At 44.9% G+C, this 17,702-nt stretch overlaps 1 protein-coding gene across 2 annotated transcripts in view; it reads right to left on the bottom strand.

Moving 5' to 3' along the window:
• The window catches only part of HIPK2 (homeodomain interacting protein kinase 2), a 132,464-nt gene that overhangs the window by 20,001 nt on the left and 94,761 nt on the right, over positions 1-17,702 (bottom strand). Inside the window, exons 3-9 of one of the 2 annotated variants that reach the window (XM_074168260.1) lie at positions 15,346-15,469; positions 13,100-13,219; positions 12,290-12,376; positions 10,928-11,112; positions 6,944-7,106; positions 3,758-3,884; positions 2,066-2,187 (exon numbers count right to left, since the gene is read on the bottom strand). In XM_074168260.1, coding sequence (XP_074024361.1) covers positions 2,066-2,187; positions 3,758-3,884; positions 6,944-7,106; positions 10,928-11,112; positions 12,290-12,376; positions 13,100-13,219; positions 15,346-15,469 — 928 coding nt within the window. Of the gene's footprint in view, positions 1-2,065; positions 2,188-3,757; positions 3,978-6,943; positions 7,107-10,927; positions 11,113-12,289; positions 12,377-13,099; positions 13,220-15,345; positions 15,470-17,702 lie in introns of both variants that reach the window. The other variant, XM_074168259.1, reaches the window with a different exon arrangement.

A 17,702-nucleotide genomic window follows, 5' to 3' on the forward strand; every position in this document is an offset into this window, starting at 1 on the left:
TACGCTCTCTGCCGGGGGCAGTCCCTCTAGTAGCTGGAGCAATCGCACAGTCCGGTCTGAAGAGCAATAGATAAGCAGCTGTGCATGAGAGGAATATCTCTCTGCTGAGAGAGAGACACGCAGCCACTCGGAGATCAGATGTGACTACAATGCATTACAAAGAAGCTGTGTTTTTCCATTCAGGAAACTGGAATTGGGTACAGATTTGTTTATCAGACCAGCTGCTCAGCCCGAACTGAGCGAGGCCCGCGGACACCAGATGCCACCGGCATCAATCAGAGCGCCTTGCCATCAGAGCGGCAGCTAGCATTTCTCGTTGCATGAGACAGACAGATATATCAACAGGCAGACTGCCTCTCTTTTATTAAATCAAAAATTAAAAATCTATGCAAGCGAGGAGTGTTTCTCAGCAACAGCTTCCATTCCCTTGTGGAAGTGACGGTGAATAAAACGTCAGTAGAAAGTATGAGGGGGGCAGCCCATGAAATGAGAGTTCACATAGCAGGGGCAGCACAGAAATTGGTAACAAAGCTCCTCCTGAACACTACTTCCCTTCCACAGACTGTGTGGTGACCCCAACAAGGCCACCGTGAGAAGAAAGGAGGAGATGGAGGTCCCAAGATGTCTCAGGATCCTGCTGTCTTTGGAATGCTTCAGACCCGACCCTCATCCCTTCAAGCCCCATATAACAGCACACCTCAGGATGGTGCAGAATGGTGGGGATTTGCAAAGCTCTGTCACCTCCTTCACCCATTGCCTTGGCTGACTTCTTGCAGAAGCACTTGGTGCCTGCAACAGTGCCTGCACAGACCACTTCTCACTTTGCCATTATTTTGGTTTCCACTGCCTCTCAGGCTCTCCTTTCCAACCAAACGAGAGGTGGCCATGTAAGTTGTTATGACAGGCTACAACAGAGGTGGGTTCAATGTTTCAGACAGCCCTCTCACAAAGACTCTGCTACTGGGAAGGGTCAGGGGACGTTAGCTAATGGAAATTAGCTAAGGCTGCAGGCTGCAAGTTGCCTATTACACAGGCTGCAAGTTGTGTTTCAATCTGTCTTCACCAGATAAGCGTGGCCGGCAGCTGGCAAAGAAAGGCAATTTGCACCAATGTCTTATCCCAGCAATGCAACACACAGGCATAAACCCTGAAGTCTGCTGGTACCTGACTGTGTATGAAGGCGCTGGCGCTAATGAAGGTATGGTAGATCAACCAATCCTGAGTCAGAGGCATGCATTTTTGACTTGTAGGTCATCTTTTCCAGGCTCCAGAATTTCATACTAAGTATACGAGGTGCTTTTTTTTTTTTTTGCCTGCCACAAACGTGCCTGATACTGGTGGAGGTACCACAGCACCAGCTGAAAACCGGTAGGGGCAGATTCACTGAAGCCAGCACAAGGAGGAATGAACTGCTCCTCCTTTTTGAGGAGCTGGAGTTTCCCTTGAGGATGTGCACGTAATTGGTGGTACCCATTCCCGTTCGGGGTTTTTCTGGGAGGAACCATGCTTTTCCTGTGAGGATATTTCGGACAATTGTGCCAACAAGTGCTGCTGACAAGGATTGCTCCTTGGCTGCCGGGCCCTTGCCTCTGCCCCCTACACCTCTCTCATAACCTAAGAGCAGAGGGCAACTCATAAAACAGAAGGGTGCAAACTTAAAGCATGAAAGATATTTATCAGCAGCATGCACTTCACTAGTGCAACTCCTGGCCACAAACTACCACTGAAACCGCAAGTTCAGGAGGCTGCAGGAAGGCTATTACTGTTTCCTCCTTAGCAGAGGCTTGACACAGCTTCCCCTGAAGGTTCCCACTGATTCCAGTGGAGAAGCAAAAGGAAAGAAGTTCTTTCCAGAGGCTTTTGCAACTCTGACATAGTCTTTGAGCTGAACAATGAACTGGGGGAGGTTTAGACATTCTGGAGAAAGCTGGAGACCATTACATGGCTGCCCAAGTCTCTGAACTGTACCATAGAAGGATCTCTGAGAAAGCTGCTCTCATGAGCCTCCAAGAGCCAAACAATACAAAAAATACCTGCTGAGCTCAGGGTGTTCAGAGCTCCTTACCTGTGCGAGGAGTCCTGGCTGGATCTGAAGAGGCTGGGCCCCAGGAGCCTGAGTGACAATGGGAACGGCGTTCTCCATCCGAACTGAATACCCAGCATGCTTCGAAGGGGAAGCTTGTAACCCTGTTCCACCAGCACAGAAGGTACAGCATTAGCCATCAACAGCATTGCTAAGAACAGTGGTCCGGTTTTCAGAGGTGCCTAAGGGCAGTTGCTGATGTCCACTTAAATTGCAGTGTTCAGTCCCTCAAAAATAATCAGGGTCTGGGAGTCTCACATATTCCACCCCAGCCCAAAGATGCCCATCAAATGTTGATAAACATGATACATGCATAAAGGTGCAGCAAAGATATTTACAAAGACTTTAAGGGATTAACTGAGTTCATGTATTCAGGGTGCCTCAAATCCGTGGGAAACATCTCAATACAATGTGCACAGACAGAAAAGGAAGAGAGAGAATGGCTTCTCTTCCTCCATGTTCTCTGGTTTGACATAGAAAATGGTCCTTGCCAGCCAAAAAATATTGCTATGTGAGTATGCTCTCTTGTGACCCAAGTGGGACAGTGGGATGGGAATCCAGAACCGTGCACTCACTCAGCCTTGACAGGAATAAGTGATTTTCTCTTGCGGAGCTTCTCAGGACTCATATTTAAAAGCCTCTTATTTGACTGTGTAATCTAGCACACCCCGAACTCCAACCATTGTTGGCTCAGCCACACATAAGCCTAACTGAGCTGGAGGAAACTTCCCTCTTGACCACTTCAGTGTGTGGCACAGCCTATGCTACCTCCTCTGCTTTAGAACTTTCTCAAGACAAGGTTAGCTTAAATACTCTAGCAATCCATTTCTGAAGTCAAACCCTCAAGATGCATTTTAACTATGTAGAAGAGGTCTAGCTAAACTCCCCTAGTTCAAGAACTTTGATAATCTTGCAGAACATTTAACAAGTGCCTAGAGACTGGTCCACAGACAGGCTTGTAGAAATGAAAAGCAGAAGTTGCAGCAGCTGAACCAAGGTCTATTTAGACCACTTCCTACAGACATCTGGCTAGTTTTTCCAAATTGCTACAGTATGTAAAGTCAGGAGAAGGACAAGTAGCTGAATCCAGTCGTCACTGAAGTTGTCTGACAATGGTACCTGCCACTGGTATACACAGGCAGAGCTGTTTGCAGAAGGGCTGGAGCTGAAGGAATGGTACTGATAAATGCCCACGAGTATCTGCTACAGGGGCAAACTCTCATCTCCGCCAGCACCACAGACACTGCTGCATTAACTTACTGAGTCCCCCTTTTAACAACTGAATCCCTAAGAAGTGATGAACCCGCTATTTATGTACTGATCTTTGTTGTGGGGGAAAGTTTTCCTGTTTACCAAAATGAGGGAGAAGAGCCTCAAACTCTGTTCAGGGCAAAGGATTGAAAATACCACATATTCTCGCCCAACCTCTTCTCAGTGCCTGCCCCGCTGTTTTAGACCATCCACCTCCAACTCATGATTTTGGAGGTGCCTGCAAGATCCTCCATTGTTGCAAACATTTCCAACTGCAAAAACCTCATTGCTCTGATTTACTAGGCCAACAATCTTTCGACCATATGATTTGCACTAAGGAAGCTTGTTTCTAATAAGAGCTAGATGAAGCAGCAATGGGGAGGGAGCAGCAACTGGCCAAGACCTGGTGGGACTGTTACTTACCTTGGAAGCCTGGTGGGCAGACAATGAGAGCTTGCTGGAAGGGGTCAGGCCGGGCACAGATCTGCGCTGTTCCTGTCTGCAGGGGCATGCTCCGCTGGGCCACCGCAGCCATGGACGCCGCTGAGGGCTGGTAGAGTGCAGATTGGTAATTTAGTATGGAGACCTCGGGGTTGGCTAAGGAAATAGTGGCACTGGAGGAGGTGGGAGCCAGGTTGGTGGTCTAAAGGAATGACGGGAATTAAACAAAAACAAACAAAAAAATGAGGGAGATGGGTACGTTGGAAGGAGCAAAATCAAAAAATAAAATAAAAAAGTAAAATAGAATAAAATAAGGTAAAAAAAATAAATAAAAACCAGCAAACCAAAACCAAAGAAGGGGTAGAACAGGATACTGAGGAGCACAGAGGCAAGGGCAGTGATGGGGAAAGGAGCATGATCTGCCTGAGTAACTGCAGCTGTACCATGCCACGGGACCTCTGGCCACGCAGCACTTCTGTGTACTGCTTGGAGACATAGCGCCTTCTCCAAAGCAGAACTGTAGCCCCATTTATCGCCCGACTGGCTCTGATTTGCAGCATACAGAAGATGGGTTCACAAAATGCTACTATCACCAAATCATGTTGTTGTCTCATCATGCACATAACTCTAGAAGAAACTCACATTTCTTAAGTAAAAGAAACTCAGCACTTCCATGCCCTGTGGAGCCTCATCCTGAGATGGCAGACTCATTCCAGCCTTTCCTCTACCAGCTATCTAAGACAGCACATGCCCCTTGAAATATGTTTTGAATTTGAAGGAATCAGAAGGCATAACAGTAGGTAATGCTTTCAAAGTCCAAACTTCCTTTGGCTTAACTTTAAAACCTCTCAGAGCAAAAACTCCAGCAGGGGATGTGGCAAAGCTATACAAATCAGCCCAGTGTTCTGCAAAACATCTAGAAATCTTAAGATGATTTGCTTTTCCTTTGGACTGAGTCTGTAACAGTTGCGGCAGACAAACAACACCCAAACACCCCTGCCACTGCTCTATAAAAATACGCCCTTAGCATTCGTGTCTAGGCAACTAGGCTCTACCACACCGGAGCCCACCTTTCCCCTCCATCCAAATGTACCAGCACCACTGATGGAGACAGGTGAGACAACACTTTCTCATGGTGAACACATGGACCCGGGATGAGGCTTTGATCAAGGTTGCAGGAGGCATCAGGCTCAGCATTTCGTGCTGCCCTGGTTGCCACTGGGCCTGAGAAGGGTATCCATGCTGCACTGCCAACAGCCACAACCACAGCCACGAGGGATGTGACGGCGAAACATTTCATCCTCCTCCTCCTCTCTCTGTGCAGAGGCAGAGAAGGGCAACCTGTTCCCCTGTGCAACACACCAAGCAACCACCACGACAGCTCCCACACTCCTAATCTCAGGAGCTGTAACTTGAAGGAGGCAATCCCCAGATATTTTGCCGAGAAAGGGAGCACCAGCGAGCCAAGATGAGTGGTATGTTGAAGAGAATTGTGAAGGGTTTAGAGCTTGTTCAAATTAAAACACCCTTCCTGGAAATGTTTCTGCCACTTCTAGAAACACTGGAGATACCGGTTCTGCTCATAACACACACCCCTTATGAGAACTCTGAGATTACCACGGACCTCCCCAGCCAGCAACCAATATTAACATCAAGTGAGTTGTGAGGAAACGAAAGCAAGTCTGCATTTCCTACTAGCAATTGCGGTAAAAATGGTGTCTCTGCCCTGCAGCTGGGGCCTAGGGGAATGTGTAGCATGCATTTCTTTAGTCAGCATCTCAGAAACAGCCAAGAAAGGGAATTGGTGTTTGTAACTAATACCCTATCACACCAAGCCATGACCTATCTCTGTCTGCATCTGCTTAATGAATTGTTCCAGAAGACCTTCTGTGATCACATGTATTGAGAACTGAGTCATGAAGTCTGGTTTTCTGAGTGACACAGGAACACCCTGTACATTTACACAGAATCCTTTAGCTTCCTTGCTTTTCCAAGCACCATTTCCGCAACGCCACCTGCAATCTCTAGAGAGAATCTTGAGCAGCCTGTTCCCAAAAGGCTTAAAAGACAGTAGCTATTTCTTGAGCTTCAGTCCCTTAGAGTGCTGTCCCTGGAGAGCTTCCTTTCACTGTTGTAATACAGTACCGCAGTAAACAACTTAGTCTGCTAGTCACATAAAATTTGTCAGCCCAGCACCGCCCAGCGCTGGGGCACATAAAACTAATACAAGAGTCCAAAGCACGATTACAAAGCCAGAGCCCACCAATGCAGAGTGCAATTTAGTTGGAGTGGGAGTACGAGCACAGGGTTTCCACGTCAACTGTGGCACCTGGAGTAAAACCAATGAGAGATAAGAATAAACATTACCACTAAACTTTTCTTTCCTGTTGATCAGTTACAGTGCTGTGTCTGTTACAGAAGGGTTTAAATTCTTTTGACTACAATGCCAATTTGAATCACAGAATCATCTAGGTTGCAAGGGACCTTTCAGATCATCGAGTCCAACCATCAACCTAACACTGCCAAAACCACTGCTAAACCATATCCCTAAGCACCACATCTACCCGTCGTTTAAATACCTCCAGGGATGGTGACTCAACCACTTCCCTGGCCAGCCTGCTCCAACGTTTGATAAGAAAATTTTCCTAATATCCATCCTAAGCCTCCTGGGGCACAACTTGAGGCCATTTCTTCTTGTCCTATTGCTTATTACTTGGGAGAAGAGACCAACACCCACCTCGCTACAATCTCCTTGCAGGTAGTTGTAGAGAGGGATAAGGTCTCTCCTCAGCCCCTTAGTCTGGAGAAAAAGGGGCTGAAGAAGTGCTGTAAGATCACAAGTACTTCTGCCTGACCCAGGGAGCACAGCCCTGCTTGCTGCATTAAAGGACTAATGAGCTTTTCCCCATAGCAACTTCCCAAGTAAGCAGGATTTATCACTCCCGACAACAACATAAACAATGAGGGCAGCATTTCACCATAGCACAAAATGTCAGAAGATTTCCGCTTGCCTGAAGAAAAAAGAATGAGGAAGAGTGGAGGAAGGACTGTAAAAAAGTACCATCTTTTTGCAGGCATGTTAAATGGGATGCTACTTTGCTTTTCATCTTCTAGACCCTCCTGATGTCAATGTTTCAAGCACTGGCTGCTTCTGATCGATGCCCTTACCTGGTTGTGGACTGTGTTCAGCTGGTTGTTAAAAGTCATGGTCAAGTTGGTCGATGTGCTTGGGGCTACATGGGTGATGAATGGTGTCTTGCTCTGGTTCACTGTGTCATACATATTCACCCGCCGCTTGCAAATCTCCATGTTCTGGAAGCAGGACTTGACACTGGGTAAAACAGGGGACAAGGAAGAGACAGAAAATCAACGAACTGACCAACACTGGCAACAGTTCATCAGAGTGGCCCTGCATTAGGTCTCCACGGCAGGCTTGGCACTTTCTTTGCTCTTAAAGCCCTTTGCTATTTTATGAAGGTGTCTCTTAACCAGTGAGAGTCAGATTAACCCTGTACTGAAGAGGGACCAATGGGTGTCAAGATGAGAGTGGCTGCTCTGGGACACCTGGGTGCCCCCACGGATCTAAGCACTGCAATATAAGTCACAGATAACAAGGAAATCTGTTGGTCTTCAGGTGGCAGGGCAAGAAATACACAGTGGCTATTTTAAGAGAGTGAAAGAGACTGAAAGCAAGAAAGAAAAATACTGCTTTTTCTGAGGATTGAGCCTAAGAGGAAAAGACAACTCATGCTTTCTGCCTCAGTGTAAGCCTAAAGGTAGTTTTACAAGTCTTTTGCAAGGACGAATTTTACTATTCTTGGTCACTGAGATCCCTGAAAAATCTCACTCGTTCCTTTTAAAAAGTAGTTCACTGCAAGCTAAGTCCACTCAAGTGGTTAAAGCATTGCCCCTGTCTGGCTAAACACTTCTGTAGATGCTTATCTTAAAGCACATGAGCTGTCCTCTTGCAGTCAATGGGACAATTCATATCACAAAAGGTTATGCCAAATCAGATTCATCAATGTCCTGAGGGAATCAGGTTCTGAGGTTATCTCAGACTGAGAACTGGATCTCGGGGGGGGATATACTACAGCTTCTTTCTCTATACAGACTTTCCTTTAAATGCTATTGATATAGCAATGGAAATTTTGAGAAGTATCATATCCCCAGTAAAGGAGATTAAATACTCTCTGCATTGCTAGAGCACTCTAGGTGTTTGGTACATGAAACTGCCAATATTTCATTTTTATAATTGGGATACCAAAACATACAGAGGTTTAAGAGATAACAACATACCAATCTTGAGCAAAACTGTATTTTTAATAAAATCTCGTTTTTCCAAGGACTAAAAACCAACACAGGTTTTCCACAATAATTATTTTTACAAATGTGGCCTCAGAGTCTGAAACTCAACCCAAAAAAATATGAAGGCATTTTTTCATTTCCATTATCCCAACCCAGAAAAATAGACGTGAAAATCAGCTGTAGCTGTAAAAAATCAGCTGTATGCATAATTTCTTTTGTAACTATCTAAGCTGTTAGAGGTAAGAGAGGTAAACACATCCTCACGTAATATTTGAGAAACAAAGTGTCCCTTCAAAAGGAACACACTCATATGATCCCTAAGGTTGGTCAGGAAGAGGACTTAGATCTTTTTATCCCTATCTTGTCTCTTACTCACATGGTCATCTGTCTTCTCTTACAGGTAAAATCTCGGTAACTGGATCTGTGACATAAACACCTGCAGGCAAGACAGGCTCAGGACACTGTGCATGGCTGTACATTATGTGCATTCATTTAAAGAACTATGAAATACCTGTAGGTCGCAGGACGTTCAGAAAAATCAAGCACTTATCAAATAAATATAAAAGACTATTGAACTGCATTTTTTCCAGATCATTATGAATATAATTCTCCCTCCAAAAAGGAGAAAACACTGGAGAGAGTATATATTCTGTACATGGTAAACTGTGCGTGTTACCAAACGGTTTTATGTAACAAGGTATAATCTCTACTAATGTAACGCTGTGTTCTCTGTCTTTACTTTTAAAAAAGGGGAGAAAAAAGAAGGCAGGGACAGAGCAAGATGGACAGAAAGACTGAGGAGTACCCGACAATTTAAGAGCCAGGCAGTTAAATATGTGAAATGGGGAGCTAAACTCGCTTTGCTCTTTGCTTGGGAGGAAGCAGAACAGCCCCTCTCGGGCTGCTCAAACTTGCAGCCTCTCTGAAGCATGTCACAGAGCAGAGATTCCTTCCAGAAGCCACATCTTCCATATATTCTCACTTTCTCTGCTGCCTGATTTACTTTCAAGAGAGATTACAACTCCCTGCATCTCTCGAGGCTTTGAAGTTTCTATTCACAAAACCACAGGCAATCACGGACAAAATTTCCATCAACTTGCCACGCTGGTTACAGCTTATTGCTCTCTTTACCAATCACTGCTTCCAATGTGGAGGGGCTGTACAGGGTTACACACCCGGGCTGGTACAGCATTTAGTATTCAGAGATCTGATGCTGAATTTTTTATTTGGGTAAAATTCTCACTGCTATTGGCCCCAATGATATTTTCAACCTTTCCGGGGCTTTGCCTGAGCAGCCACAAGTGAGCACTTCAAAAATGAAGATGCAATTACGGTCTGCTGCGTTAGCGGAAAGATTTCTGATGGCAATGCATTATGCCACAAATCTCTCCTATCTCCCACAATCAGTTGTTGCACAGTAAGAAGGACTGTTGCAAATTAAAAGACTTTCGTATATGATGCTAACACTGTTAGAAAATACTGTCATTTTTTTATTTATGAATGTTTTTATATGAAACTTACTTTCTCTCTGTTTAGCACAACAATCTCCCATCTTGTTTTCATTACATTTATCACTTACTATCTACTTATAGATAATAATGCTCAAAGATGTCTGTGCAGGGTAAGCCTGGGTGTATACAGACCGTGCACCCACTACCTTCTGGTAAGCAGCTGCTCTTATCTTGTGATAAATATAACAAAAAGGCTCTTCACAGAGCTTCTTCACAGAGGGAAAACTACCTTAGATGAACTTGAAATGGCACAGGTAAAAGCACACATATGGGTGGGAGAGGTGACTGACACCCAGTAACCTGCTGCTCTGAAGCACCCACACATACTCTATGGCTTTTTAAGCAGTCCCCTTTAATTTCGTACCTGAGCAACTCACATCCTTTAAACACCCATGCACATGGCACCCAATGAAGTATGGTGCTGTGCCAGTAACTGTTCTCCTGATGAAGTGAGGAGAACAGAGCAGAACAGGGACAGCCTGCAAAAGCACCTTGAACTGCAGAGCTGGATGTAGAGCAGGGTATTCAAAGCTAGGTGTCCTGAAGGCTTTGGAAAACTCCCACTACCCTGTCTGCCTTCACTTGCACCTGAGAAGTTTGGCCCTACGTGAACTGCCTAGGGGACAAGAGCAATGTGCTGGGCACAGGTTTCCTGTGTTTCAGGCTGCTGTGCTCCGTGATGCAGCCTTAGGAGAAAGGGGCCAGGTTTGAACGCACAACACTTCTTCACATCTCCATTGGGCAGTGGAGTCCATCTCCATTCCACAAATGTGTCAGATGAGGTCAGAGCATGGCATTTAAGGTCACATAGGTGGGCAACAGCAAAGCTGAAAACTGAACTCCTTGTCCTGTTGCCTATGCCTGTAAACCAGCCTGCTGCAGAAAAAGCTCTTCCCTTAAAAAGCAAACAGCCCCAAATTGACCCCTGCAAGATGGGAAGGTTCTGGGAAGAAGGGTCGGCTCCCTACTGCAGATAAGGTTGATTACTGCAGTAACAATCAGGACTATATTACTTTGAGATATACTGATACTTTCAGCACTAATTGCATAATTTCTTCTGCATTTTAATGCAAACATATGTAATTATTGAATATTTACATAATGAATGTAGCACACTGCAGTGTTTTAAATGCCAAGCACCTACAACACAATTCTTGCAACCTTAAGAATTGGTAAATTGGTATTCCTCTTTTTTTTTTTTTTTTAACCAGAAAAAGATTAAAACTTAGGGCTTAAGCATCTCAATAATGCCCCTCAGATACATTTGGTCTCTACCACAACCAGTTCTCCTCTTCATCCCTCTATTCAAAACCCAAGGGAAATGAAAGCCACGTACTGTGTGCTGTGAGGGAAATCGAGCAAGTGCGTCATGGTGACAAAAGGATGGTTCAGAGTTTCAATGGGTGTTATTCTCTTATCTGCATCTATCGTCAGCATCTTCTTTAACAGATCTATAAACTCCCGCCGGTCCGCCTTTTCCACCAACATATCACTTCCTTCCAAATCTGTTGTCATGTTCACCTAAAGGAGAAAGGACAAGGGTGAGCGCTAAAGGTAAGGAGCAGATGGTCAGGTCTCCAGCAAACTGTGTTTACTCTTCATTGTAGCACATGCCCTGCAAGCCTCCCTGTCTAAAGGGGTAGTTGCCAAAGTCACATGGTAGACTCCGTGGTGGCTAGTCATCTGGCTTGTGCATGTCAGATCTCCAGACAGACTGTTAAGTGTTCAGCTTGCTTGGGTCAACGGCTAATGAAACACTTAGTCACCCTCCACTGAAGATGAACAGCTTCCATGTGGTAGCAGGCAAGCTCTGATAATCAGTATATTTATCATATAAAGGACTGTGTTATCAGACACTTAACTATGTGTCCTGTGAGCAAAAAAGATATATAAAATAAATAAAAATTGTCAGTAGGTTTACCGGAAACATCCCATTCATGTCTCAGGTGCCAGGCAAAAAAAACCACCTTTATGTTACTTCATCCATTTATACAGTCATAGAATCATAGAATGGTTAGAGTTGGAAGGGACCTTAAAGACCATCGAGTTCCAACCCCCCTGCCATGGGCAGGGATACCTCCCAGTCCTCCATTTCTACACGTTTGCTTGCAAATGCTACAACATCTAGACTTTGCTAGCACAAACTCCAGTTCTGTGCCAGCGTTGTGCCAGTTTTGCACACTAGTTTGTTTGCTAGCACAAACTCCAGTCGCAGGAGTGGTTATGCTGGAATTAACTTTCACAACCACACGGAATTGACACAATTAATTAGTACTCCCCATTCCCCCAGATAGCCACGTTTTAAAGAAAGCACGCTCTTCTGCGGCCACGGTGATTATTTCCAATGTCACTGTTTTACAAATGGAAATATTAAAGCACACAGAAGTAAGTGACTTGCCAGTGGTTGCACAGAGGAGCACTGGAGAGACAAGAGAAAACACAGGACTTTAACAGTCAGAGATGTGACTTAGCCATTTTCCAAGGCTGCTTTACTACAGCACATTGAGCCCACACGCCCCTATGTGGAGTTTTCCCTACAAAGCAGCAGATGACGAGTTGATTTGGTAGGTATAATTTTGGTATTTCTCAGGAGCTGGCACAAGAACAGGATGCACAGAGAAATCATGTAGTTCCCCTTTGTTAGTGTCACCCAAAGGCAAGCGAAGCAGTCTTGCTGGTTACTCACCAATGCTCTTACCTGTGCCATATCATCCAAACAGTTGAAAATATACTTTCTTGCTTCCTTCGACTTAATCCCCGTCTCTGCCTCATGATCATCCGGTGTCTGCTCAAAACAGGAGACAGGCATTGACCAGAACTGCCCTGCAATCAGCTGTGGGTTATGTGCCACTTCCAGCTTCTGCCTTATCCTGCCCTCATCAGAGACCACTGTGTCTCTCTTGCCTGACCAGATAACATTTACACTATCTCTGCTATGGTTATATGACAGCTTTAGTGTCACAAGGTGATTCATCTCTTCTTTTTCGCTTCAGAGGATCCTCCCAACTACGGCATGAGTCCCAAAGGTCTCTTACACCCACCCTAGCGTGATGCTCAGCATTCCATCCTTACAGCCAGAAGCCCACTGGCCTCTCTCCTTGGGGATTGCCTGATACAAGAGACTTGGGGCCCACTTGAATTACTAGTGGTTTTGATTGTCAGAATTAAAATGATTTCTGGTTTTTTGGGTTTGTTTTTTTTATTATTATTATTTTTTCCCCAAAAGTCTGCCCAGGGCTTGTTTCATTTAAACAACACACCAATTCGTTGACTACTCAGAGGGAGATTTCCAGGTCAAATCCAGACTTAAATTTCCTGCAAAGCAGTGCCGAGCAGTGGGCTAAGGGCTGTAGACTTTGGGGATGGCAGTATTACCTGGAGCTATACCCACCCCAACGTCTGTGCTGCACTGCAAAAAGCAGAGACCTAGGCTCTGAGGCGACCTGAATGTCTCCTCACTTCCAACCAACAACTGCAAGGTAAAAGAAACAAGGGAACGTCTTCCTACCTTCAGCCTCCACAAAGGATACGGTGAGTCTGTATCCCTGTTGAAAAACCTCGTAGTCTTTGTCCCTGCACTTAACAAATACTCTGCTGGTAAGCCCTGCGTCTGTGAAATATAGCGAATCTGTAAGAGAAGGGTGAGAGGTCACTGTTCATCCTGTGAAGATCTCTGGAGGTCTGCCTTGAAGGAAGACAGGAGGCATTTAAAACAATAGAACAAAGAAAGAGAAATCGTAGCACATTAGACTTCACCAAAAAAACCCCTCACTGCAAGGAATGAGAGGAAAGAGAATTCCCATACGGCATCCGTCCATTTATCACGTACATCACTGGAAACTCACCCTTACAGTACACTACCACAAAGCCTATGGATAAAGGGAGGAAAGTCCCTAGGTTTTAGAGGTCAAAGCGGAGGACCCACACGGAGATTTCAATGGGGTGTTTCACTGCTTTGCACCTTTTTATGTCATGCTGTCCTCTCCAGGAGCTAATTTCAACAATTTGGTATTTGTGCTCTAACTTTTGCTGCCTTTCCCCCCCCAGCTGAGCGCACAGCCATAACTAGGAGCAGTTTGAAGTTCAGAACGGAGGACTATGAAGTGACTATCTTTGAACTTAGATGAAATATACACTCAAACGAACTGACACCCTCATAGTATGTAAAGTACTTCATCTCTACTGCCTACATGACTTCATTTGTTATTTGGGTTACTTCCACGAGCATGACCTTGCTGTCACTCACACAGCTAAAAGATGCTACACATGTTTCTAGGATCTCAGACTTTTATTTATTTATTCAAAGGAGAAAAGGTCTGTGATTACACAATTAGAGACTGATCTCACACATGCCTGGGGTGCCACATGAAACCTTAACTTTGGCATCTCCTGACTCCTGAATGTTTCACTCCGCAAAATTGCTGCAAACTCGGCAAAATGACTGAAAATAGTCATCTACTCTAGAAAATTCTAGGGAAGAATGGGAAGGGTTTTTGAGAGAAGAGGCAGAGAGAGAGAAAAAAAAAAAAAAATAAATAAAGTCATAAAAAGTTTCATGGTTTCAAAGACTTCCAAGCACTCAGTACCTGGTTCACTGAGCATGGCTTGCTAGGCTCTGCAGCTCCTTAGGTCCATTGGACCTCGTGCACCTGAGAAACACCAGGATCCTGCCCGCAGGCCAGCGCCAATGCTGCAGGGCAACTTGGACGGCAGCAAAGGCCCAGGATCAGCCCTTACCCCTTTCCCAGCTCCCCAGGAGCCCTCAACGTACTTCAGTGGAGGAAGCTTTGCGCTGGGCAGTTAAGCTGGGCAGGTAGGTATGATGATGGCTTCTTTTTCAGCTGGGTTTTATGGCTTTTGGGGTGCAGCAGGGAGGAGAAAGAAATCTACTCTTCATGCTTGGTCTGTGATTTTCAAATGCTTGTAAGTTTTTCAGCTACTTATGATTTCCTTTGGAGTCACTAATGGCCCTGCTCTTCATTGCGGGTTATCTACCCTGCCAAGTTTCACCTTTACAGCTCTGACTAAAAAAATACTAGTTACAAAAGAAAAGTCAAAGAAATATTTTCATATATAAAAATGTATTTATTACCCTGCTCTTTTTAAAAATTTTCTAAAAGAAAAAGGACCCTTTCCAGGCTGCATTTACAGACAGCTACTATCACCCTGAAGAAGACTACAGGAATGAACGTGTTCTGCAGCCCTGGCTCTAGCAGCTGCTGCACTATCACTTTTAGAACTACAAAAGGAGCATAAAAGCCTATAGGGAGAGAAGTATGACAGCTTATATTAACTGGAAACCTACACCACTGTGAACGTTCTCCTTCTTGTCATTGCTTTTAATATGCACCCTCATAAAAGGGGTTATGAAACACAGCAGAGTTTTGTGCAGTTTCTTCTAACAAATAAACCTTTATTCAATACTTGCTGTTACAGCAGAGAAAGGGTGCCTGCTCTGCTCAGTGAGGAGAGACATGTACAGAGCTCTCCAGTCAACAGCAGCGTTGACTCTTGATGGAGATTTCACTTAGGCAGTCAGGTCTTAAAAGCCAGTAATGGGTTACCTAAAGTAAATACCCCGAGTGGAGAATGAAAAAGTTGACTTGGGGGGTGGGTGGGTGTAAGAATCACATATCCCCTATTAGCAAAACAGAAAAACTAGGCATCTGTCCACTCTGACAGAAGATGAGGAAAAAACTCCAATCCATGAACATCCGTGCTCTTACCAGCACCCAGGGCAATGCCCGTACCCACCTGATCATACTCCGAAGCTCCTGGGTACAATGGCCAGCCCAAGAACAGCTCTGCAATGACACATCCCAACGACCACATATCGATTGCTTCACAAAAAGGTAAACCGAGGATGATTTCAGGGGCTCTGCAAAGGAAGAGGTTAGAAAACATCAGCAACGGGAGCAGATCCCCTCGGCTGGCATAGGGGACACAGAGTGTGATGCTCACGGAGCTGCCTGCTGCCAGCATCACTGCTCCTGCAGAGGTGAGGGTCCCACTGGCCACCAGCAAAGTGTCTGCTAACCAAGCACTAGCCGGTGAATATTTATCTTTGCAGAAGAGTCCTCTGCTAGCACTTCACCCAGACACAGTCCTATGTTTCACAGCAGTTTGCAAAGGAGAGAACTACCATTATTTTCATTCCGCGGGTGGGAAAATGAACCACAAAATAAATGTTTTGTGTTCAAAGCCACCCAATTAAGGCCCCCGCCCTCAGGCCCAGCTTGCTGGCCTGTGGAGGAACCGTGTGGACTCGCTGTGGTGAAGCATCCTCCCTTCGTGCAGCTCGGTGGGCTTCACAAACAGCCAGACATTAAATAATCATTACAGGACTGGTATAAAAGGATTACAGACTTTTTAAACAAATGGATGTAACCATAAAACACAGGAATAACATAATTAGATCTATTAGACCTAAGCCTTTTCCTCACAAAGAAGTAGCCAAGAAGCCTTCACTTCCCAGTCTGTCCCAGGCTCCTGATTAGATTTCCTCTTCTCTTGCAGCCCAAACAGCCAAAATGAGGCAGCACTCCTGCTATGCATTTACTGATGGCTTCAGGAGATGGCCACTGAGGCAACTCTGCTCAGTAAGTTTTGGTGTTAGCCCTGCTGAGCAAGGAGAGGACAAGGTAAAAAAAGCTTTGCTTCAGCTCTCCAGGAGAATCCCCAGCCAGGGCACGGACGAGATGCCCAAATAATTACGAAAGACCAGTCTCAGCTCAGACTTCCACAGGACCTTAAGGTGAGGGTCACTTCACCTTTCAGCCAGGTAGAAGCTGGTGACAAATCTTAGCCAGGTACTGTGCAGTCAATGGAGAGAGACACACCACCCTCCTCGAGGGGGATTTGTCCCACTGTCTTGGGATAGTTTGAATCTTTCTTCACTGAGGCTACACAAGCTCCCTAAACTGCAGTGGCCGAGGCGAGACAAGATGAATCCTACCCTTAGTGCCACAAATGCTTTGCATTTCAAAAGTGGCTTCTGTGTGGAAGAATCAAAAGTATCTTACAAATACTGAAATACTTATACAAAACCCATCTCCACATACAAGCACCTTCCTCTCTTTCCCTACCTCAGCCCAGACTTCCACATGCAGTTAAGTGCCATAGTTTCTATGTTTTACACAGGGATCACCTCAGGCTTCTCTCCTGCTCTTCTTGCAGATCTTGCTCCACTTTCTTTTAAAGCCCCAGCTTCTAGTGTCAGGTGATGTACAACAGAAAGAAAAACTTACTTTCCCATACTCCTCTAACCATTACATAAAAAAAGGCAAAAAAAAAAAAAAAAGGCTGAAGACAGATAAAAGAAACAAACATGCATCGCTTTAAAACTTTCATAATTTTACAAACAGCCTTGGGATTTCTTGGGCCATGATGCATATTTTGGGAATGCCTGGGGTTGGCTATTGAGCAAATCAAGTGCCACCATCCAGAGTGGGAAATAGAGCGCATGGTTCCCAGTTTCCCATCTGTCATCAGGATAAGATCTGACACCAGTGAGATCATACTAAGGATTACCAATTGCAGTGGAAAATATTATGTTTTAATCACGCCATTACATAGTCATGTGAAGACAAGTCTTTAGCCAAGAAACCAAGCAAAATGGGTAATTTTTTCCAAGGAAACAAGCAAAGGCCCTGTAGCAAGAGTCCATGCCCCATCTTCAGTCCACAAAATTCCCCAATTTTGGGTTGACTGGTAATGACAAAAGCCCCAAACTATCTGTTCTCAAACCAGCAATGTGGACATAAAAATTACGGGAAATTCTGGGATTTTAAGGCTAGGATGCTTTGTGCCATTCACACAGAAAACATGCCAGAAACTTATAAAGCAGCTACCCTTAGCCCTTTTATAGCTTCATCTGTGCTTGTTGTTCCCGTACCCCACTGTTCTTTAGCCAATCGTGACAAATTTTTTATTCTAACACCAATTGCTCCTTAGGAACAAGGGGTTAATTTTCCTCCTTTCTTCCCCATTCCGTCATCCCTGCATGCTACTCAACACCTAGACAAAATGCAGAGAGAGAAAGACAGCTATGGTGACCTGAATCTCATTACTATGTAAATCCTGCATTCAAAGCCATCTGCCTCTCCCTGTCT

This window comes from Numenius arquata, chromosome 2 (genome assembly GCF_964106895.1).
Source record: "Numenius arquata chromosome 2, bNumArq3.hap1.1, whole genome shotgun sequence".
Classification (NCBI taxonomy): domain Eukaryota; kingdom Metazoa; phylum Chordata; class Aves; order Charadriiformes; family Scolopacidae; genus Numenius; species Numenius arquata.